The 24,203-nt window shown below is 43.1% G+C and overlaps 1 protein-coding gene and 2 long non-coding RNA genes across 3 annotated transcripts in view; 2 read left to right on the top strand and 1 right to left on the bottom strand.

The window, feature by feature from the left end:
• LOC134441681 (b(0,+)-type amino acid transporter 1-like) overlaps nucleotides 1–24,203 on the bottom strand; it is a 43,237-nt gene that overhangs the window by 1,755 nt on the left and 17,279 nt on the right. Inside the window, exons 5-11 of the mRNA XM_063192076.1 lie at nucleotides 17,535–17,634; nucleotides 17,258–17,302; nucleotides 16,603–16,726; nucleotides 16,396–16,499; nucleotides 13,203–13,299; nucleotides 4,763–4,912; nucleotides 1,743–1,917 (exon numbers count right to left, since the gene is read on the bottom strand). Of these exons, the coding sequence (XP_063048146.1) occupies nucleotides 1,743–1,917; nucleotides 4,763–4,912; nucleotides 13,203–13,299; nucleotides 16,396–16,499; nucleotides 16,603–16,726; nucleotides 17,258–17,302; nucleotides 17,535–17,634 (795 nt within the window). The remainder of the gene's footprint in view (nucleotides 1–1,742; nucleotides 1,918–4,762; nucleotides 4,913–13,202; nucleotides 13,300–16,395; nucleotides 16,500–16,602; nucleotides 16,727–17,257; nucleotides 17,303–17,534; nucleotides 17,635–24,203) is intronic.
• On the top strand, nucleotides 8,748–11,531 carry LOC134441869 (uncharacterized). The gene is made up of 6 exons (XR_010033217.1): nucleotides 8,748–8,861; nucleotides 8,963–9,067; nucleotides 9,222–9,313; nucleotides 9,827–9,909; nucleotides 10,469–10,567; nucleotides 11,474–11,531. It is a non-coding gene; the product is annotated as an uncharacterized LOC134441869 (long non-coding RNA).
• LOC134441870 (uncharacterized) lies at nucleotides 19,520–23,994 on the top strand. Its single transcript, XR_010033218.1, has 5 exons — nucleotides 19,520–19,581; nucleotides 22,627–22,733; nucleotides 22,962–23,020; nucleotides 23,577–23,696; nucleotides 23,956–23,994. It is a non-coding gene; the product is annotated as an uncharacterized LOC134441870 (long non-coding RNA).

Here is a 24,203-nt window from a genome sequence, read left to right as displayed (position 1 = left end):
GCGATAGAATTAGTAACGGGGTCTTGACTAGACAACCAGATGCGATAGAGCTAACAACGCTGTCTTGACTAGACAACCAGATGCGATAGAACTAGTAACGGCACTTCGCCTGAAAGTTAGAAAAGAAGCAACTTGGACGCCCGCACGCCCGCATGACATCATAGGTGTCCTGCTACCGGGGAATAAAGGACACCTGCTCAGCCAATCAGAAGACGTACCGTCTGCTCACCGGGTGATAATTTTCTATTTTGCACAGACGATGTTAATATTTGGAAAGCTTTGTTGCATTCGAGAATGCATCTAGTGGGGCGTTACAATAAAATGAAGCATATTTTGTTCCACAACAGGAGATGTGTAATGTTACCTAAAATTTGTTTTGAGGAAAAATAACCCACATGTATCGACATCGGTATCGATATCGGAATCGAAAATTGAGAGTTGGACAATATCGGCATATCGGATATCGGCAAAAAAGCCAATATCGGACATCTCTAATTTTAACCGTTGTTGTGCATTACGTTGATGGAAGGGATATATTAATTGCATTTGCACCAAATTAAAGACGACAGATGACGTACTGGAAGAGAGATTTACATTGCAACAATTTAATTCTAAGCGTCATGACTCATTTTGAACACAGGGTAGAGCTGTTGAACCCAAAGCAGAATAGCCCACATGGAAACGTTTAATTGTTATTTTACTGAAAATATAAAAGAATACGTTGTGCATTTGTTTATGGGATCTATTTAATTACTTGAATGAGCCTACTAAACCATATTATACATGATTGTAGGCCCATGTACATTATAATGTAATATAATATAATATAATATAATATAATATAATATAATATAACCTGAATATTAATCACTATGCAGTATCAACATAACATTTACGTTCGGATTTTTTATACTGTATAATAAACCAAGCCTTATGAAAATCTACATACATTTGAGGGAATTAGTGCCATTTGAGTATGGATCACCAAAAACTCACTGCAACTCGTTGAGCCAGCAGGCTGTGCTAACATGGCCGCTATGCGCGGACGTTTGACTTGCATGACGGGATCGCGGATGACGCATCTAGTCTTCATCTATGATGTCTGTGGTGATGCCACTGCCAATTTTTGAGGATACCACATCATTGCGACTCTCCCTTGACTTCTTGTAGTTTCAAGGTTGCACTTGCTGCATTCATGCCATTACAAAACACCCAGAATCCTCACGCTAAGCTTTTTATTACAGGTTTTACAAAGCAAAATATGTTTGGTATGATGTTGTTACCAAATTGTAATAGCTTAGAATAACTCAACACAACTTGGTCATTGTTTGTGGTCATTAGGTTTGTGTTGCTCTTCAGAGCTTTTGACTACGAAATATTTGTGAACTGTTAAGAATTGGTATCAATGTCCTCGTATAGTGTTGTTCTTGTCAACTTGCACCACAACAGAAATACTGTCAAATGATTGTGTTTACAGTTTAAAATCAAGTAGGGAGGGGCCGAAACAGAGCCTCTATTGTGTTCACTTCCACGCGTCCCAGCCTGTCCATGATGATGCATTTGAAATACTTGTTAGGCTTTGAGCCTCGTCTTGCGAGTGTACGACTTCAAGGCTGTGGCACTACCAGGGACACACATTTCACTTTGAGAAGGAGTGCTTTTGTGTGTGTGTGTGTGTGTGTGTGTGTGTGTGTGTGTGTGTGTGTGTGTGTGTGTGTGTGTGTGTGTGTGTCTATCCTCACGCATGATGCTGTGGCTCCAGGTGTGTGAGAGGTGTATGAAGAGCAGGTATATGAGCAGGCCGCTGAGCATGAAGGCTGTGCAGTACAGATATTCCACCGCCGGCTTATCGATGATGGGGGCCAACACCAGATAACACGACACACACACAAATAGCCCTGCTATCACCACAGGCACCTGTAACACACACACAACACACAGAGTTTACTCCATAAATGTGTTTTTACTTTGTCCAAGTAATGAATAAAACAACATAACAACTAGATATGTCTTTTTTGAACCCAATAGGCATCTATATATTTTTTAACCTTTTCTTCTACTTTTAACACCTTTTGACACCCAGCACTGGGTCTATCTACACTAACTGCCAGAGCTGTCAATGGGTCATGGCAGCTGGACAATTTCCCCATTTGACCCAATCAGATCTGTCTGAAAAAAAATGGGATGGCTAATGCATCCAATATATCATATCCACAATTGCACAGTCACAAAAAAATCTGCAAATAAAGACCCACCGTCACCCCTTTTTTTGTTTTGAAGGAGAGCAAGTTAACCAGAGACGATGCACAACTGTGTGAATAGACTAGAGCATGGCAACCCGACCGAAGACCGACTGGCCTGGTCGGAACCCGACAGACCGGGCCGGACTTGGACAAAAAAAATAGAATATCTGTCGGACTCGGGCTGGAAGCAAACAGACATTGTGAAAATTATAAGCAACCGGAGGAAACGTTTCAGTTCATGCAAAGGAAGTTTTGCGATTTAAAAATAAGTAATTGAATATGCATAAATGAGAATGTTGGTAGGCTACTCGAGAGATTATTATTGGCTGTATGCACGCGCCAGTTACCAGTGGCAACATTTGGACACTCAGTCCAAGTCAGACGAGCAGGGATGTGTCAACTTGCTTTCTTAATAAGCGCCAAATCAACAGTTGTCAGTGAACGCGTGGTCTTTTGTTGTAGTGTAGGCCATGTTTTAGTAGGCTATGGCTTCGAGACTTGAAGGTTGAACATAAAATGAAGAAGTTTGTCACTGCATTACGTGCCAAGTATCACAGTCTCAGCATGGGCTAGCAAGGAGCATAATATGGATAACTAAGAAGGCGCACACGCTACGTGGAGTAAGGTAGGGGCGGAGAGGTTTCCTGTTACCATTTTGTCCACTGTGACATGTCATGTCCTTCACGTAGGTTCTTAATTATTGTCACTTTTACTGTACAGTTGTAACTATGCGCGTGCAACCTTTCCTGATATTATATTGACCGCATGGAGATCAGGGGAAATTGTATTCCAACAGCCGAACAGGCTACTGTTTTTCGGGGTTAATTTATAGCCTATCCTTCTTAACTATAAGGCGGCAGCTTCACGCAATTCGCAGGGATTTATTTGCACCAACAGTAACGTAACAAATGCTCCGGTAGCTGCGCTGACTGCATCCCAAACTTATTCGCTAGTTTACTTTTCGCCTTTCTTATCCTCTCACGTCCCTCCCATGCATTCGATCACTGCACCCAACATCTCTGGTTAGTCCGAAAGAAACATAAGGTGCGCCGTCACGTGTGTGTGTGTGTGTGTGTTTATACTTACTGCGTGTGTAACTAAATTAGGCTACTGCAAAGTGCCTCATCCTAACGTATCTGCCTATTCCTGGCTATCTGCCTATTCCTGGCTAACACGTGCTATATTGAATATGGAGCCCACATAGAAAACCTTGCTTGCGCTCATGGTTCTGTTGTTATGACAGTGGTCTCGGGCTTCGGACGGGCTCGGACACAAACATTTTAATCAGTCTCGGGCTCGGGTCGGATTCGAACACGTTTCTGTCGGCTGAGGGCCGGGCTCGGACTGAAAAAAACGCCCCGAGCCACACTCTAGAATAGACCACCAGTGTTGAACGCATGGAAAGTGGCGGAAGTAATTGACTTTGTATGGAAGAGCAAGCGGCAGAAGCGCCAAAAGCTGCAAAAGCGTTTCTAGTGCTGAGGGCGCCAAAAGCATTAAACGAGAAGTTGAACTTCGGCTAAAAATATGCACTATAATGAGCTCGGCACCAGCTGGCGGCATTTGTCTAAACACGAGCTTCAGTTGGTCACTCCCCCTGATCGAACGCTTCAGGTTGAATCGTTTTCTGAGTTCAACGCCCCTGATCTCTGCTTTCCAGGTGGGACTCAGCAGCATTTTGGCTCTTTCAACGCCGGCTGTCTGTCCGCATGGTAAGGAGGGGACATTTGGTAAAAAAGTACCCTAACTATAGAATCAATTATGGCGGCCACCTGATCAACTATCTTAGACCTCTCTATAGCCTTGCGTTAGTCAACTAGCCTACGTAACGTAATGCCACGTGACAATGCCAACAATGTAACTTCAACCATACTCCGGGTAACACAGTTTGTTATGGAAACACAAACCAGGCTGGCTTAACAACACCACTCAGCTCGACACGACACAGCATGACACAGCCGTGTTGTATGTGGAAATGTGCCTTAGGCAGTGACACCGAAAACAGGGTAAGGGGTTCTTTATTTAGAGATTGTTTTTAAGTACTGTATGTGCAGCTGCAATGGTGGATATGATTAACTGGATGTACAAGCCATCACATAGATATTTTTCAGACAAATCCAAGGGGGTTAGGTGGGGACCATTTGCTAATTCCAGATGGAATGACCTATAGTGTAATAATGATGGGCACTTTTAACACTGGCTACCAATCGAAACATTGTCACCAATCAGCCACTAGAGAGAGACAACAGTTTCCTGGAATGGAGACTTGCAGCCGGAGCTCTGTGTGTGTGTGCGTGTGTGTGTGTGTATGTGTGTGCGTGTATGTGTGCTACAGGTGCTTGTGGTGATAGCAGGGCTATTTGTTTGTGTGTGTGTGTGTGGGTGTGTGTGTGCGTGTGTACGCGCGTGTGTGTGTGCGTGTATGTGTGCTACAGGTGTCTGGTGATAGCAGGGCTGGTTATTTGCGTGTGTGTGCGTGCGTGCGTGTGTGTGTGCGTGCGCGCGCGTGTGTGTGTTACCTTGACTGGTCTGTGCAGGTCTCTTTTGGTGTACCTCATGACTATGAGACCGAGGGCTGTGAGTCCACAGAATAACCACTTGGCAAAACTGAAATAGTTTATCAGAGTGCTGATGTCCGCTGGGAGGATGTATATGATAGCTAGGACCCCCTACAAGCACATACACACAAACACAAACACAAACACAAACACAAACACACACACACACACAATTTTGCAAACTATGACAAGCCACAAGTCAAGTGCAAATAAACGAGTCATTCTACGTTTCGAGTGCGCTTTTGGCAAACGCAAAATGACAATTATCAGTATTTTTTTTAATACATGACCTAGATGTTTCCATAGTGTATACATTTAAGTTTCCAAACAAACAAATTGCCAAGCTTAATCTTAAATCATTTGTTAAATATTCTTATGAAAGCGAACATTTGCTTGATTATTTTGTCAACAGTGTTATGGACCAAAATACTACACAGTTGAAACAACATACGTTTGAAAGTGCTCATGTCCCTTAACTCATTGGCTGCCAGCCATTTTCATAAAAGAGTAACTCGGAGTGCCAGAGATTTTTCAGCATTTTGGGTGTTTTTTGGAGGCTCACAGAAAATTGAGTTCTATGTCTATGTCAACACCATACCTATCAAAACACAGATTAGACGCTCATTTGTCATCAGAAAAAACTGTGTCTCTCTACCCCTTTCCGTTCTTTCATAATCATCTGTTGAAAATAAGTGGAATTCGCCAAAATGCTGCTTTCTAGCCAAAAAGCTGAGAAAACGCCATTTGAAGTAGAACTATAATTGCAAACGTTTTTGCCCATAATGACATCGTCCTAACAACTCCAAACCTATCAGATGCTATTGGGAGGGAAAGTGGAAAACAGCGATCCTAGCGGTTACGTTCCAAACACCAGGGTGATCCTATTGAAACTCCCATAGACAAGTTTTTAAAAAAAATCCCACAAAGATATGACTTGGAACTATAACACCAGACACATTTTTCAGGGTACACAATAGCATGAACTACTACCTGTGAAAATCTTGAGTCATTTTTTGCCCTTTTAAGAAAAATAGAAATTGTGCCAATCTGGTCGGAAACGGACTACAGCTCCCAGCATGCTGTGCTTCGCGCCTCGTTGACAACACAGAGAAACAAATGAACGCGAACGAACGCAAGTTCTTCGCATATCTTCACATTCTTGTAATCCTATGAGTTCCACATTGTCTTCTTATTACACATATATACACGCGATCATTTTGGTATGGTTTTAAATTCTCTAGTAGATATGATGGCTTCTGTGGTGACTAGGGTTGCCAACTGTCAATGAAAAAAATACGGGACACTTCATCGTGCCGGGGGTCTGGGGGTCGTCCCCCAGAAAATTTTGCATTTCTTAGATGTAATTTCCTGCATTCTAACGTCCCGTGTCCCGTTTCAGTTCAATACGGAACCCGTACTTTTATCTCTAAATACAGGACGATTCCGTATTTCAAGGGACGGTTGGCAACCCTAGTGGTGACGAGTAACCACCTCTCTGGCTCATGTTTGGCTATGCTAATTTGGCTATGCTAATTACATGGAGTAAACAAGCCACACATGCCAGTCAGTGTAGTTCTGTATTAGCTTTTTAAAGAATATTAAAATCAGCTCAGATCAGTGAAAAACCGAACATTTTACCACCTGATTCGATAAAACGGGCCAACATGTCTATAAATATGACAGCCACTACTTCTACTTTGTCGTCAGGGCCGAGATGTAATTTTTCAAAGAAAAAAAACATTCATTTGTTGCAGGGGCTTGGAACGTTGCCAGCAGGAGGCGATGAGATTACTTTCCCTCCCTATTACAGAGTCTTCTGTCATCTGTAGCCTGAACAAAAGATCGTTTGTATGACCTTTTCAACCTAATAATGTACTGAAATATAACGGGGGTGGGCTCGAAAACAAGAGTGTTTTGTTTTGTTGCTGGAGCGCACAATGGATCATGACAGCAGGTGCATGTAACTCCGTGAACTCACAGAAATACTGTCTCATCGTCCTCCCTCTGTTTAGCCTCTCGTCCGGGAACGAATCACAGCTGGTTTGTTTCCTCCCATACCGTGTGTGTGTGTTTCCTCCCATAACGTGTGTGTGTGTTTCCTCCCATACCATGTGTGTGTTTCCTCCCATACCGTGTGCTTACTGCAGCTTCTTTTGCAGAGCGGACAATTTGCAGATTGATGATTACTGTCATCATATTTCTGCTATAGTGATCTTGTCATATGTTCAATGAATTTTCTTTTGATAAAGTACTGATCACATATCCAACATTTCACAAGCCGATTGGAGTGGTGAAGGCTAGCTGGTCTGAGGCTAAGTGCAATGCTTTCTCATGTGAGCTGAATGCATCTGACCAGACACAAAGGCTACTCTGTTCCAAGAATCTGCAACCCCCTGTCTTTTTTTTGATGATACAGTAAGCTGATCATACTATACAGATCCATAAAAGTAACTGTAGAATGAGTAAAAATAGTTGACTTACCAAGGCTCCTTTATTTAGGCTTAGTTGTAAGTTGTTAGCGATTTCGTGCTAGCTAACTAGCGTAGCAAACTTTATAGCCAAGCATTCCCACAACTGAGGTGACTACACATCACCACCAGTCCCATACTGTTGTATTTTCCTGTTAGATGATCTTTTGTACGCATCATCCTGATATTGTGTAGGCTGATCACATATCCAAAATGAAACGGTTGCCACACAGATCATCTCTGGTTGAACATGGTGTATTTTGGGCAAGCTAGCTACAATGCCTACTAGCTAGATAGCAACAGGGGGTTGTATTTTGGTCATGAGAGGAGTTTTTTTGTCAGGCTCTGACAAAATCAGTAGCCTACCTGTGTTAAAATCAGAAGGCAAGAAAGTAGACTACTGTCACAGGTGATTTACTTTCACAAATGATTTTGCTATGCTACTTTTGAGATTATAATAGTAAAAAGGGATGTTTTTGTCTTGACATTTCCTCTTGCTCTGAGCTAATGCCCTGCCCTGACTATTCCTAAGGACACTTCTGCCACCTACAGGAACAGTTAGAACATGCCTTGAGGCGTGAAATTTATACACAACATAGGTCAGACCGTCCTCAATGCGTGCCTGTAAAAAAACGCAATTATCGGTGAACGCCGTCAAAGGCAGGGGGCGTCACTATTCGAAATGACGTCATTCGCCGCCAAAGGCAGCCAATGAGTTAACAATAATGTTGCCATTAGTCTGTGCAACTGATATAGAAAATGTGATTGTTAAGCTTCATAAGTAGGATTTTATGATTCACTGTGATACAGACACATTTTTCGTTATAAATCCCTGTAACGTCTGATTTGAATTTAGTCACCCTCCTTACACAAGACTTCCCTCTCCAGAGGTAATCCCTACCCAGACAGCACGAAGCATCTTGCCGACGTCGGCTATTGGGCGGCGACATCGGGAAAACGTCGAGGCCCTTTTTGCCTTATAATCGTCATGCCAATTAGGTTGGTTTTAGATCGGCACAATAGCGGCAGAAGAGACTGTTTCCTGCTATGGTTTGCCGATGGTTTGCCAACTTAACCCCGACATCGGCAGTGCGACGCTTTGCCGATCAATTCCCTGCAGTTCCCTTCCGATGGTTTGCCAATGGTTTGCCAACTTAACACCGACCATCAACTGACGAATGTCCCAAACACAGTTTCCGACCATCGGCAACGCGACGCTTTGCAGATCATTTGAAGACCCCAAAACCAAAAGCCAGCGCCTGCTTGCTTGCAACCTGAGCAGCGCGAGTCCTGTTTGAAATTATTTCTGTTGTCAAGGGAACGAACATTTTCTGTTTACTTTACTGGACGTCGCAGCAGTAGCCACCTCAATCGTTTTTAGTTAGACGGCATTACCATTATTTCTGTTGAAATGTAGGTTTCAACATTACAAGTCAGGCTTTATTAAACATTTAATTAGGTTGCTGAAAATAAATCTCTCCACCTGTAATGCTGTCTCGAAGGACATCCTCGTCGAGTTTCTAATCGATATCCGACCTCTTTCCCTTACCGTTAGCAAGTTAGCTAACGTGTCAAACGTACCCAGCAACCAGGTGAGTTTTTGTTTGGTTTTACAAGTTATAGTTTTGAGATGTCACATTGTATGTAGGTCGTGTGTAGTCTAACAGCGTTTTCTATTGTAATATAATTGTAGGCATACTACTCCCGTAATCAAGTTTCCTGCTGGAGTGGGGCTGTTGATTCTTGTCTAGCCCTGCCCATGATGACTGATTGAAAGGACATTACAAAATAGACTACGGTATGTAACACAACGAGTATCTTTGTTGAACTTGCAATGCACAGGAAACACACACTACGTGAAGTGAGATACAATAATATTGCATCACATTCATAGCCCTTACTATAAGTAACTTCATAGCTTTCACTGCAATGTGTTGCTCTCGTTTTCACAGTCAATTCACCACAAGTCAAAATCAGATCAACAGACAGGGACCTTCAGCCTTCTCTTGGGAATATGCCAGATAAGCCATAACAAGAAAAAATGGTAAGTCTATCCCTACATAGGATCCATAACAAAATACTCTTAGTTAAATCTTAAATGTGACCTGGTGGCATTATTGCGTGAATGCTTATGTTGCACACTTAATGAATAAGGTCCTCAAGTGTGTAGAGTTTCGCTGAGTTCGTTGTTTATTTACATTTGCCTCAGCATAACTGTACAGCTGATACCGCTGCCTTCTGTATCATAACAAAGCCTGTCACTTCCACGTTTTGTTCTTCTTATGTGACCGAAGTCACTGGCTACTGCACCAGGGAGGGCTTCTGCACTCATTGCTGGTCCTATGATGCCATCTATTGGCGAAAACGTGCAACAGCATAATTAAACTAAGACAACTTCTGACAGGACAACAGAAAGACAGGGAATGAGAATAAAGGAATAACAAAAAGACAAAAATGGGGGGTCCACTACACTTGCATACAAACTGATTGTGATGCTGTCACTCATTTTCTAGTCTATATCTTTGACTGAAAAAGGATTACATTATTATGTTTTCAGGTGTTATGCCCCTGCGGTTGTGAAGAGGATGCTGTGGAGGTGGCAGCATGAACGTGTCACACAGACATTGGCTAAACTACTCGGTAGGTATAACAAAATAAAAGAAACCACCCCCTCAACCCTGTTTATGCTGCACTGTACCTATTATAACCAGTTTTTATATAGACCATTATTTGAAATACTATGAGAGCCTTTCTGTTAGGATACTGTACAGCAGGGATGGGCAACTGGAGGCTCGGGCGCCAAATGCAGCCCAACTTCTCACTTTTTTTAAAAAAAGAAAAAGGACAGTTTTTAACCCCCTATAAATCAATAGTGTAAGCATTCAGGTATAAATAAAGAAAAAGTGAAGTATCCTTTTGTAAATTCTCTCAAATGCGTGGTGATGTGGCCCACCGATTGTGGTAATTAAAAATGTTAGCCCACCTTACAATGAAAGTTGCCCACCCCTGCTGTACAGCCTACATCCCTTGTACATGTCCTTACCAAACATGACATTGTTAATGCCTAAAAGTTATATGTCTAAATGTAAACCATAATATTAAATTGTGATGGACAGAAATCAACTAAACCAACATATTACATTCTGAATGTAGTTGTGCAGTGATACTGAGGCCAACTATTCCTGTCTTTATTTGCCAGGCTTCTACACTTGCCCTCAGAGTTCACATATGGTTAAGTGCACAGGTGTCCATCCAGGTTCATGCTGATGCTGGTAACAAGAGGAAAACATGCTGATTGGTAAGTGAGATCCCTGCTCAACAAAAATCCACACAGCACAACAAGTAAGCCTAGTTTGTGGTATCAAATGTAAAATGTAAGTTTCATCAAAAAGTTGTAGAACACATCTGAATAAATTGCAGGCCATCAAAGTAGTGAATGGGCAGGGAAAACACAACCAGTAGGTTTATGAATTACTTTGACTCAGCACAGCACAGCACAGGCGATGCTACCATTCCTTGGGAATATGACACAGAGGTCTGCTATTCCATTGTAAATATTGACTGGAAATGTTCATGTTTCAACTGTTTAAAAACATTGGACTCGGGGGGGAAAAATATCTAGGTGTATATAAGTGAAAGCCCACCTTTGCCATTGTGACACAGCACACAAGTATACACTGCACACAACGAAATTGCATTTTATGCCTCACCTGTGCAAGGGTGCAGCCTACATTGGCATCCCAAGGGAATAGTATGTTGCAGTGTGGCGGGAAGGTACCATGCTTGGGGTACCTCAGTCATGGAGGATGGAGGAGACAGCACTGGTTAATTACTCCCTCCACCAACCTGGCGGGCTGGGAGATGAACCAGCAACCTTTGGGTTGTTCAGCCCTGGGCTACAGGACACCCTAACCGCTTACCAATGACTGCCCCACTTATCCATGACTGTATAGGAAATACCACAGAGTAGCGAGTACACTTTTAAATTAAAAGGGTCAATATAGATGATAGACTTTTCATCCACAGGCAGGACTTAGGCTACATACAGTAGAAGGTGAAATCCTGCTTACAAAAACTGTTCTCAATAAATAGTTGTAAACTTTTGACATGTCAAAGTCATAGCCTAAACTGTAGGGTATGTTCTCATGTAAAGGGTGACTTTCACATCCAGCCCATGTTCACAGATTTTTTTTTTCTCCTGCAGGAATGATTCAACGATGGACACTTTGCTTAATTGTGGAAAAAATAAATGGGAAAACGTCTATGATTTCTTGTGTTTTCATTGGTGAGGCATATGGGATAAGCACTGATCAGGAAGACCTCAAATAAGGCGGAATTCCACTGCAGCGGTGAGAACATTCAGGCGTCTTTTTTGTTTATGGAAAGAGCTGATTTTCTAGCATGCTAGGTTCATAACTGCAACCTAAAATCAGCTGTTCCTCGAGACGTCAGGATGCTTTCCTCGCGCAGATGGGGTACGTCGAGTAGGTCGTAATTAAATCGGGTAAATGTTGGCTCATGGGTGGATATAAGGCGGCTAAACGTCGGCGAGATGCATGTAAATAAATGCATCGGCAAGACGTCTTTGAAAGAGCGGTTGCTCATCGGCCAGATGCTGGGCAGACGTCGGGATAGCCAATGCATCGGTAAAACGTAGGCATTCCATCGGATGCCGCTCTTTTGCCGCACGTCTGCCCAACATCTTGCCGATGAGCAAACGCTCTTCTATAGACGTCGTGCCGATGTATTTTACATCGGAAAAAATACATCTTGCCGACGTTGGCAAGACATAAGTGTGCTGTCTGGGTAGTATCTGTTCATATGATTTTTCCGACACATAAGAGATCAATAGCACAAAAACACTTCCAAAACAGCCAACCGTGTTACTCAACTGTGTTACGGTCAACAGTGCAGGGGAACAAGTCAGCACTTTTTTAGGAGAAAAAACAGAGCAGACAAACCCATCTCCCTAGAACACAAATTATTTTGTTTGTTTGTCTATCAATATGGAGATCAATTGGCAAAAACATACTCCTCCTCAACTGTCATAGCTGATGTGTAACACAATTGACGGTGACACAGCTTGACATTTCAGCCATTTTCAGGGTGTTGTGCTAACTGAAGACCTCAGAACTTCCACCAAAACACCCTAATCAATTCATGTGTTTGTACGCTTTATCTGTGTTTTTCTACTTTTGAGTTCTAATTCAGGTTCTTATGATTATGTTGAGAACACAGTTGACAGGCAATTTTCCCGCTCTAAGACCATACAAAATAATGGATTAAATTATGGAAGAATTGAACTCAAAACTTACCAAACAGTCTTCGCATCACCACCCAAAGAGGTAATGACATTTTATGCCGTTGGTCAGAGGACTTAGGACCAAACTCTTACTGATTTATGGCAGGGGTTTCACTGTGTGACACGGTTGACACAGTTTTCTCAGACGCACACAAAATGGCCAATTTAATGCATAATGGAGAGTACAATAGTCTTGTCATATTGTGATAACTACCGTGAATCAACATTGGCAATGATCTTGGTCAAAACAAGGATTTTTACATGCTAATATGAAGACTGAATCTGACATTTGGAAAACAAGGACAGCATGAAAATGTCCAAAACCAGTATTAAATATTCATTCCTGCTGAGGAAAATAATGTTATGTCTTCACTTTCTGTATTATATGAAAAATAAATGTGTGCTAATGTCCAAAACATCATTGGATGCAATTAATAGTTAGTGGAATTGGCAAATAAAGTCCATGGACCTAAAAGCGCACTCGAATCGTAGAATCACTCAAAGATATTTTTCCAGTGTTCTTGTGATTTTCTCTCCCCTGCAGAATCTAGCAGTGTCTGATTGACTAATAGTTGAGTGTCAACCAAACCCAGTAGACAAACACGCACACGCGCACAAACACAGGACTCACATTGAAGATGAGAGCAGGAGATGGTGTGTAGTACTTCACACTGATGTAGGACAGAATCTTAAGCATGTGACCCTCTCGTGCAGCTACATACGTCAGCCTGGCAACACACACACACACACACACACACACACACAAACAGCTAAACAAACACAAACACACACACTGTTCTAAAGTCTTCGGGTTGATTCAAAATGGAAGGCAGTGACTTGATGACTCCTCCTACATAAACAGGTCACTGATCAGATAGGTGAAGTTAGCTGATGAGACAGCCGTTACGAACGGCACTAACGTGCTGCCCTGCGCATTTGATGTTACAGCGATTCATTGGCAGGAGTTACGTTCATCACGTTAGCGCTTAGCTTACGCATGCTATTTGAACGGTGAATGACCGGCAGACGGTGGAATCGTAAAAAATAGGCTATAAATAGATCTAGCAACCGCATATTTAGATACTACAATGTTGATTTATCCCTTCGATTCTCAATATCTACATACGCAAGTGTCAGAATAAAGAGTATGATAAGGTAGTAGCCATGTTTGTTTTTCAGGTTTCCGGTTGAGAGGGAGGTGGCGCACAGCATTTTGGGTACCAAGGCAGCGCAAGTCAGCACCTGATGCTGCCCTCAAATATCCCCGTTACGCCCACAAATGCAGTCAGCTGCCAAGGGAGGAAATAAAGCAATTTTTCGTTTCGATCCACACTTCATGACTCGATGTCCAGTTAGCTCACTGGAAGGACAGCTGCCTTCCCTGTTTCTAAAGGACTGTTCATACAATTTCTGTTGCATTCCTATGTTCCCACAGTCCTATCTTTCTGCAGCTACATGTTCCCAGTGTTCCCACATCTCTATGCTCCCACAGCCTTCTGTTCCCACATCTCTATGCTGCCAATGTTCCCACAGCTCTACACCGCATTCCACATTATTACGCAAATTACATTTTTCGCTGTTTCCCCAAATAATCAATAGAAATGACAGTCGTCATAATTTTCAAGTCATCAGCCATTAGAGTACAATTTAAAAGTTTTTGAATGAACCCTCCAATGATGACGGTATATTTTTAAATAATAAAAAACTTATAATGGCGAAAAAGGTTTTGTTCCAAATTATTACGCAAAACAGTTTTGTAGTGCTTTGATGGTATCGACATTCTAACTCACCAGACATAAAACCCCATTGAAAATGACTGGGATGTTATGTGAGTTAGATGTTATGTGAGTTAGAATGTCGATATCACCAAAGCACCTAAACGTGGCATTGAAATCTACGGGTATATTGAGGAGTGAAGTGGGGGTCACCAGACCAAACAAACGGAAACCGCTAAGAGCAAAGCATCAAGGACATCTGGGATTCCATAACTCCCATGCAATGCCTTGCCATTGACTTCAATGTTAAAGATGGCCTCTCAACGTCATTTAATTAATATTGCCGTGTTCCCAATTGTTATTGAATGTGTTACGCGTTGGTCCTGTTTTAAAAAACGTTCTGGTTGCTTTGTTTCAAGACGTTTTTGCAAGCTGGCAAGGTGGCTTGTGGAGAAACGAGAGAGTGTTCCGTGTTTCTCGTGGAAATGCGTCTCTGATTGGCTCACTCCTCCTGCTCTTGAAGAAACGCGTCTCTGATTGGCTCAGTCCTCCAGTTCTTGGAGAGAATGTAATGGGAAACAGAGTCGCCACTTCCCCGGGTGGTACTGCACTATAGGGGCGCCAACGGAGGCGTGCAGGCTCCATTCAGGGCTGTGCTCTTTCGACAGCGACCCCTAGGCGAGCTGCAGGCACGGAGCAACCAGAGTGAGCTGGCTTTATGTGTGAGGCTTTGTGCTGTGTGTGTACCTGAGAGTAGCAACCAGCTGATAGCTAAGCTAAGCTATGTTTCGGGCCACCAGACGTTGCTTGTTTTGAAAACAAGCAGAAAAAAATTACTCGACATGTTTTTAGATAAATGGGTCGATATAAACCTTTGTGGGCAACGCCTTCTTTCGACGTGACGAAACACAGAAAGGCTTTCGTGATTCGCTCGTTTCTCTGCAATATTTATGTAAATTGGGAAACACAGGGAAACACAGCCAGGAGAGTTGACGCACCGCTATGAGAGCCTTGCAAGTGAGTTTAACTTGGGGTGACCATCCGATCTTCGAAAGGAGTGAGTAAAACTGAGTTTTATCGGAAGTTGGCCTTTAAATGCAGCATTCCAGTTACAGCTTATAACCAAGTTTTGAACATTGAAATGTAATTGAGAGGGTACCAAATGCCAACTGTTTTGATGTAAATGGGGAAAAAAAAATAAAAATTGGATTACACACTACAAAACTGTTTTGCGTAATAATTTGGAACAAAACCTTTTTCGCCATTTTAATTTTTTTATTATTTTAAAAAATACCGTTATCATTGGAAGGTTCATTAAAAAACGTTTTAATTGTACTCTAATGGCTGATGACTTGAAAATTATGACGACTGTCATTTCTATTGATTATTTGGGGAAACGGCAAAAAATGTAATTTGCGTAATAATGTGGAATGCGGTGTATGTTCCCACAGTCACATGGTATCTATGTTCCCACAGCTCTATGTTCTTTATCTTCCCACAGTTTTATGTTCCCACAGCTCAAGGTTTCCTATATTTACACAGCTCTATGTTCACACAGTCATATGTTATCAATGTCCTATGTTCATGTTATCCTATGCTCTGAGTCATGTGTTTTCTATGTTCACATAGCCCTATGTCCTCTATGTTCTCAGAGTTCTATGTTCCAACAGCCCTATGTTCTCTATCTTCCCACAGTCCTATGATGCCACAGCTCTATATTCCCACAGCCCTATGTTGTCACTACGTTCCCAAAGCCCTATGTTCCCGATGTTGTCACTATGTTCACACAGCCCTATGTTCCCGATGTTGTCACTACGTTCCCAAAGCCCTATGTTCCCGATGTTGTCACTACGTTCCCAAAGCCCTATGTTTCCGATGTTGTCACTATGTTCCCAATGTTGTCACTATGTTCCCACAGCCACCCTATGTTCCCACAGCTCTATAACCCCAGAGTCCTCTGCTCCTATATTCCACATATGACAACACAGCTCTATGCCCCATGTGTGCCACAGCTGTACTCCTGGTAATGTAAGTACGGCCCTATCTCTCACCAAATGGTATGCGGTGATGTCTTAGTAGCCATAGTGGCGTCATGATGATGTCACTGACCTGCCAGCGGTGAAGGCGTTCCCATTGGCTGCCCCGAATGTGGAGAAAACGACGAACAGGGGAACCACCCACGACATGGGGTACAGCACACGATCACCAAACGTCTACACACACACGCACACACACATATTAATAGAGGCACCACCTACAAGATGGGGTACAACACACAATCACCACGTCTACACCCACACACACACCATAACTCACCACTGCGACGGCAGGCGACTGCAGCAGTTCTGCTGGCGTCATGATGGTGAAATACGCCACGTTGATCAGAACATAACACACCGTTACCATGGGGATGCCAATCACAATCGCCAGAGGCATGTTCCTACACACACACATACACACACACTCAATAGGCAACAAGGTGATACAAAAAATGATCCTGTAGGTGGCGTCTTGAAAAAATCTTGACTGAAAATCATGCAAACCCTGCACCGAGGCTGGCCATGCCACAACGCTGAACGCCACATCTAGTGTTGTATGGTGCAACATTGGCTGTATTTCAAAGTCAAGGATCCTGGCCTTACTAGGATGTAAAATGCCCAGTGATTGGCTACTCCGCAGAGTTCACCCAAGAGTATCCAATCACTGGCCGTTTCACATCCTAGCAATGCCAGGATCCTTGACGTTGAGATACAGCCATTGTCAGTAAACTGGAAATACTGGCGATGCTCGTGGATGACCATGCCAAAACACTGAGCACAACATTATATCCATCAACAACAGCAAGCGAGGAAAAGATTTCTATGGAGGACCCGTCTCCATTCATTACTCAGGAGGAACTGTTCCCACTCATTCCTATGGAGCCTTTTAAAGTTCTTGGCCGCCTCCTCTAAAATGTCTCGAGGTTTGTCACCTGTTTGGATTTTTCAGCTCCTCCGTGATGAAGTTTAGTTGACTCCTGCAACACACACACACACACACACACACACAAGAAGCACATACATGTACTATAAACAGAAGAATCACACACAGTATACCGTATGTAGTAGATACGTTCTGTATGCACCTATAACAAACCACACATTTAGGCAAAGTAGAACAGATGTGAAATTGGCTTTGCGTTTCTGTGGGCAGTATATACTGTATGTGTGTGTTGTATATTCTGTATGTGTACTCTCTCTCTCTCTCACCAGCCTCCATACGCCCAGAGTCCGTTGTAAAAGGCCAGTCCGATGTCTCCAAACGATGTTGTCGCCCCTTCAAACCCATTCCTGAGATTCTGAGTGTTCCCTATTGGGATACACACACGCGCGCACACACACACACACACACTTTGAACATTTTGTTTTGTATGAGTGGAGATTTTTTTGCTGCACATCACACAATAGTAATCTGACCTTCTAATATAATCTAAGTAATCTAACAGTCTAACTAGGCCTATGCAGTTGCCTCAGACTGCTGAAGGTATATCCCCAAAACGCAACGTTTCCAGTCCTCCATCATTCCTACCACTCCCGTCCACCTATTTATAAACGTATGTTAAATACAAAATATAAAAGAAGTACATTTAATATCTATACATAGATCAGTGCCGTGCATAGGCTTAAAACCAAACGACTAAAAACAAAAACGAAAACATAGCTAAAAATGTTTGGGGCAAATCCAAAATCTAATCAGTTCATGAACGTACCCTAGAGCATCAGCACACCGAATCTGGAAGTTATGAACCAAACAAAAATTTGGCCATCTTGAATTCAGCCACCTTGAAAGTGTTGACATAAAAAATCTAATCAGCTCATGAATCTACCCTTGAACATTAACAACGCTCCGTGTTTTGGGGATATAATAACATCCAAATAAATGTAATCAAATCATATAATATGATCCAAATTCTGTAAATGTAATTTAATCTAGTTAATCCAGTTCATTTGTAGGAGAGATGGTACAGCATACTGAAGCCTTGGTTACACGTGCAGATTTTTTTTTTTTTTTAAAGGCCAACTTCCGATAAAACACAGTTTTACTCACTCCTTTTGAAGATCGGACGGTCACCCCAAGTTAAACTCACTTGCAAGGCTCTCATAGCAGTGCGTCACCTCGCCTGGCTGTATTTCCCGGTGTTTCCCAATTGACATAAATAATGCAGAGAAACGAGCGAATCACGAAAGTCCTTCTGTGTTTCGTCACGTCGAAAGAAGGCGTTGGCCACAAAGGTTTATGTCGACCCATTTTTCTAAAAACATGTCGAGTAATTTTTTTCTGCTTGTTTTCAATACAAGCAATGTCTGGTGGTCCGAAATCTAGCTTAGCTTAGCTATCAGCTGGTTGCTACTCTCAGGTACACACACAGCACAAAGCCTCATCCATAGAGCAAGCCCACTCTGGTTGCTCCGTGCCTGCAGCTCGCCTAGGGGTCGCTGTCGAAAGAGCACAGCCCTGAATGGAGCATGCACGCCTCCGTTGGCGCCCCTATAGTGCAGTACCACCCGGGGAAGTGGCGACTCTGTTTCCCATTACATTCTCTCCAAGAACAGGAGGACTGAGCCAATCAGAGACGCATTTCCACGAGAGCTGGAAGAGTGAGCCAATCAGAGACGCATTTCCACGAGAAACACGGAACACCCTCTCGTTTCTCCAAAAGCCACCTTGCTGGCTTGCAAAAACGGCTTGAAACGAAGCAACCAGAACGTTTTTTAAAACAGGACCAACGCGTAACACATTCAATAACAATGGGGAACACAGCAATATTAATCAAATGACGTTGAGAGGCCATCTTTAAGATATTTTTGATCTATTTAATTTACACATTTTGATCCCATTTGTACGGCATATGAGTTTTAAAATTTATCATAATGACAGTCCTAGAAATCTCTGGTTTTAAAAATACCTGCCCAAACAGATGTGTTTACAAAAATATCCATATGTGTAAACATGGTCTTATCATACAAACACACCAGAAGAGACAAAGGCTACAAAGAATGGCTGGACTGCTTTCAAAGCAAGAGCTACAGTGAGTAAGGGGTCTCTGCAGAACACATGGTGGGCGGTTTTCAACCGCTGGGCGGATTTCAACCCAGTGGGCGGATTTCAACCGTAGCATCTGATTTGTGTGGCGCGTCCGGCAGCCTGTTCGAGTTGCGTTGCGACAGAGATTTCACCGGCACTTCATGTCACAACACAAGCGGGACCTTTCAAAAGTACTGGATGGATTTCACTGCAGCTATCACTCAATTGACGGTAAGCTTTCGATATAAATGTATAAATATGCATACTGTTTGCTTTACAACTTCACTTTCAGTCGGAGAGCGAATATTTAACCACCTCGGACAACCAACTAGCTCATTTGGCTAATATTTTTAGCTTCAAGCTAACGGGCTTCACTTCGTAATGTTCTGTTTGTTTCAGATGTTGTGTTTATTTGTCATACTGTACAGTTCTAAGTTATGGGCAGACAAAGTAAGATGTTAACATGACAAGGGTGTTGAACATTTCTTCTTTTGGAAGCTACACGAAGGCAATGGCAATGGCAATTACACTAAGGGCTGGCTTCCACTCGTTTCAATTAATCTTTGTAAAGCTAAACGTGTTGACAAGTCTTTGCAAAGATATGCAGATGTTGTGATTGCTTGCTTTACATCATTGATGATGTTTGTCACGAAGCCATTAAGAAAATACCTCTTATTAATCACTACGAGGGGCTATCTAGGTTTGCTACTCGTTTGAAATGTTCTAATACTGTTAGATGACAGTCGGAGGTTTGATTGCTTGTTTAACCACGACACGATCATGAAATATGTTGTATTTACCCCATAGTTACACACTGGGCCAATAAGTATGTTGTAAACAACGATTTAATCTCGTGGTGTGTTGTGCACGTCTGTGTGAACTGAACTGTCATTAGTGTTTCTTCATGATGTAATGGGAAAGGCTGCGCTCATGTGCCTGTTGACTACACGTTACCGTAATGACGTATGAGCTGACGTCCTCCTGACACACTACCGTAAGGATGTTACACCCACGGCGGATGGTAATCAATTAGTGATCAGGAGAGCTTTTATTCTTTGTTTAGGCTGTGCGACCGTGATGAGTGACACTGGTTGTGTTTGACCATTCGCTTGATCCGATCTGATTCGGTTTGTGCTCCGCGTTGGAAGTGGAGCTGGAGATAACCTCATTGTGTGGAAGGTATGTTGAATCTTTGTGCGCCTATCTGTTTAGCGTGTAAGCGTATGGATCCTAACGTGAGTTGTTTGTGGCAGGGGTAACTCAGCGCTTCCGTCTGCTTGTGCTCCGCGTTTGAAGTGGAGGTTGAGGACATCTCCCGTTTGTGAAAGGTATGCTCGATGCCTTTGTGTTCATGTATTTTAAGTGTTTAAGCGCACAGCTTCATGCAAATCCTCTGTTTACGGCAGGGGTTGCTCAGGTGGCTACCTCCCCTGTCTCTGGTTTCTCTGCTGCGTGTGGTGGTCGCATTGACTCGTGGTGCAAAGCGAGGACTAGGCGTCCGTGACCTAAACCCGATTCACGGTATGTAAAATGGATGTGTTAACTTAGTTGTTTTTAATTTTCTTTACGCGCATTCAACTAAATCGCCCTCACTCCACAGGTTGCGTTGGGGCGGAGCGCTCGTTCTCTTCTTTCTGTGCTTCAGCGACATCATCTGCGGTGGTATGTAATTAATGATGATGATTCCACCGGTATGTCTTAAATCATGTTACTTCTAGTAGTAATTTGCTTCCACATTCATAGGTGCCTGACTCCTTGGTCAGTTGGAATCCTCAGTCTACCAGCTGATAGCTGTGCCGCTGTTTTGTCTCTGTCCAATCCGTACGTCTGCTGCTAACTTTCGCTGCCCACAGCTTTGGGCCAGTGCTCTCTGGACGCGGACGTGTGTGTGTGTGTGTGTGTGTGCGTGCGTGTGTGTGTGATCGTAGCTTTTTGTTTGTTTTCCTTCTTCTATTTGTATTTTGTTTTGTTTGTCTTGTCAATCCAGTGTTTGGCTCTGTCTGGCCTACTTATGCATGGCTTTTGGCTGCGCTTATCTGGGTGTGCTGGGTTAATTTAGCTTGCAGTGCTGTAGGCCTATTTCTTTTGGGTTTGCCTGGTGTGACTTATTTTTGCTTTGCTTGCCGTGCCATTATTTTGCTTGCTTTTATTTGCTTTGCCGTGCTATTTTGCTTGCTTGGCTATCTGCCTTACTTGTCACAATTTAACCCTTGCATGCCAGGTGAAGTGCATTGGTCCAAGTGGCCTATGTGTTTTTGTTTGTCCCGCTTCATGTGTCATTCTGTCTCTTATTCCAGGAGTGGAGCGGGTTCTCAGAAGGGAGGCTGGTTACCTAGTGGCAGGCGCCCTCTTGTTGTGGTGTGTTGCACTCTTTACAGTGTGTAGTAGTGTAGCTTGCAATTGTGTGTTTGTAGTATCACTATAGTCCACGTGTGGCCTCTTGGGCCTCTGTTACTGAAGAGACGCCTCCCTCTGGTGGGTCCCTCCTCCACTCCTGTGAATGTTGTATGTATACATCATGTCTGTCTGTGTCTTGGCCTAATGCCCTATTGTCAATAAACTATTAGTTAACTGCATATTCCTTCCCTCTCCTTACCATACCAGGTTTTGATTTGTCTTTAAATAAATTATATCATGTGAATGGAATTCTGTCTCTGCTCTTTAATTGCAACGAACCTGTGTGCTTAACCTTCTGGTATTACCAAGTGATTGAGGTTTTGGTTGGTTGTTGGGGCTATTCCCCATGGCGTAGTCGACTACTTATTGAACTTTACTCCGCCCCACTACAATGACAGAGAAGGTGAATAGAATAGCAGCCTGTGTAATCATCATACAGATGCAATGATATTCAAAGCTTCAATAGTGCACACAAAAACAAACAGAGGGTGTAAAGTAGGCCACATTTGCACAGTGGTGGCCCCAGCACAGAGTCTAAACAAATATCTAGACAAATATCTTAACAGACTTGGGAATATGGTGGCCAGAGTGATGGAGGTAGAAATGGAAATTGCAGACAACTATGTTCAGTATGTAGGTGGGCTTTTTATGTATCATAAACCCTGTATCTCTCGTGTGTGTGTGTGTGTGTGTGTGTGTGTGTGTGTGTGTGTGTGTGTGTGTGTGTGTGTGTGTGTGTGTGTGTGTGTGTGTGTGTGTGTGTGTGTGTGTGTGTGTGTGTGTGTGTGTGTGTGCGTGCGTGCGTGCGCGTATGTGTGTGTGTGTGTGTGGTATCTGTCATGTCACACCTTTTGATCTTTTCTATTTTCTATGGTGAAGACCAATCAGTATCAGGACCAAGACAGCACCATGCCTCTCGAGCAGAACCTCCTACCCTGCTTGTCCATCCTCAATCTTCATTCTTCCTACTGTGCACACCTTTCTAGGTAAGGCCAACTGCAGAAAACAAAACAAAACATTGACTCAAGGCAAAAGATGGGTGCGTGTGTGCGTGTGCGTGTGTGTATGTGTGTGTGTGTGTGTGTCTGCGCGTGTGTGTGTGTGTGTGTGTGTGTGTGTGTGTGTGTGTCATAAAACCAAGACAGTGTATGTCTGCCTGCCTTTGGTTAAGGGTATCCTATGGTGTCATTTAACATTATTTTTTTTTCTGACAGATACAGAGGCAGTTTTCAGAAGGAGGGTTGATGTCACCACTAACATTTTGCACACAGTGGTAAGTAAATCACTGAATCTAAAACTGTGTGCTTTGTCCTACACTGGACCAACACGTATTTCATACAGTAATTTCTTCCTGTGCTGCTGAATTTTGGACATCTTTTGATCTTATTGTGTTTATAGCAGAGGTGCTGTATAGAGGATCTACTGAACAGTTGCACAGTAATGACCCCTGCACAGGCTAGAAGCAGTTGTATCGCTTCAGCCTCGTGTTCTGTATTAAAATGATGAGTGTGATTTGTATGTAGTGCAAAAAAAAAGCATACCATTGACTTGAGGCAAAAGATGGAAAGGCGTGTGTGTGTCTGTCATACAGCCAAGAGAGTGGTAGTGTGTGTGTGTCTGTCTTTGGTTAGGGGTGCACACAGACAGACAGGATGTACAGTAGGCCACAGGTGCACAGTGGTGACCCCAGTACAGGACAGAAGTGTCTTGTGTTTGTCATTAAAGTGATGGGGCTGATTTTTAATATACCATATAACCTTTATCTTTCCTGTCGTGTGTGTGTGTGTGTGTGTGTGTGTGTGTGCGCACGTGCGTGTATGCGTGCGTAGATGTAAGAGATTCTTCCTACTCAGAGTCGTAATTGGGTTGATGATCTACATGATGGTGATGAACCAGGACAGCTCCGGACCCCCTGTCAGGCAGCTCCATCCTCAACCACACATGTGCAGGTAAGGCATTTAAAGAAAAAATGCTGCATTCACTTGAGGCAAAGGTTGGGGAAGAGGTGTGTGTGTGTGTGCGTGCACGTGTGTGCGTGTGCGAGAGAGAGAACGAGAGCGAGAGAGAACGAGAGCACCAGGTCATTCTACATGTGAACTTTAAAGTGTGTGTGTGTGTCATAGAAGAAAGAGTGGAAGTGTGTGTCTGTCTGCCTTTGGTTAAGGGGATCTTATTGTGTCATTTAACATTATTTTGTGTTTCTGACAGGTACAGAGGCAGTTTTCAGAAGGGTTGATGTCACCGACAATATTTTGTGAAGGAGAGTTCCACCTACGGTTCGACCTATGACACCAGCAACTTTGGATCTGAACCTGATCAACCCAGCACCAACCACTGTGCCTCTCCTCCTCAGCCAACTGCACCACATGACTCCACCATATCCAAAAGGTGCAGACACCTGCGAAGGATAAGAAGAGCCGACCTCCCCACATCTGCACTCGCCACTTTCTACGGGG

Source organism: Engraulis encrasicolus, chromosome 24 (assembly GCF_034702125.1).
Source record: "Engraulis encrasicolus isolate BLACKSEA-1 chromosome 24, IST_EnEncr_1.0, whole genome shotgun sequence".
Classification (NCBI taxonomy): Eukaryota; Metazoa; Chordata; class Actinopteri; order Clupeiformes; family Engraulidae; genus Engraulis; species Engraulis encrasicolus.
The sequence above is the reverse complement of the archived record's forward strand: the minus strand, read 5'-3'. Positions and strand labels throughout refer to the sequence as shown.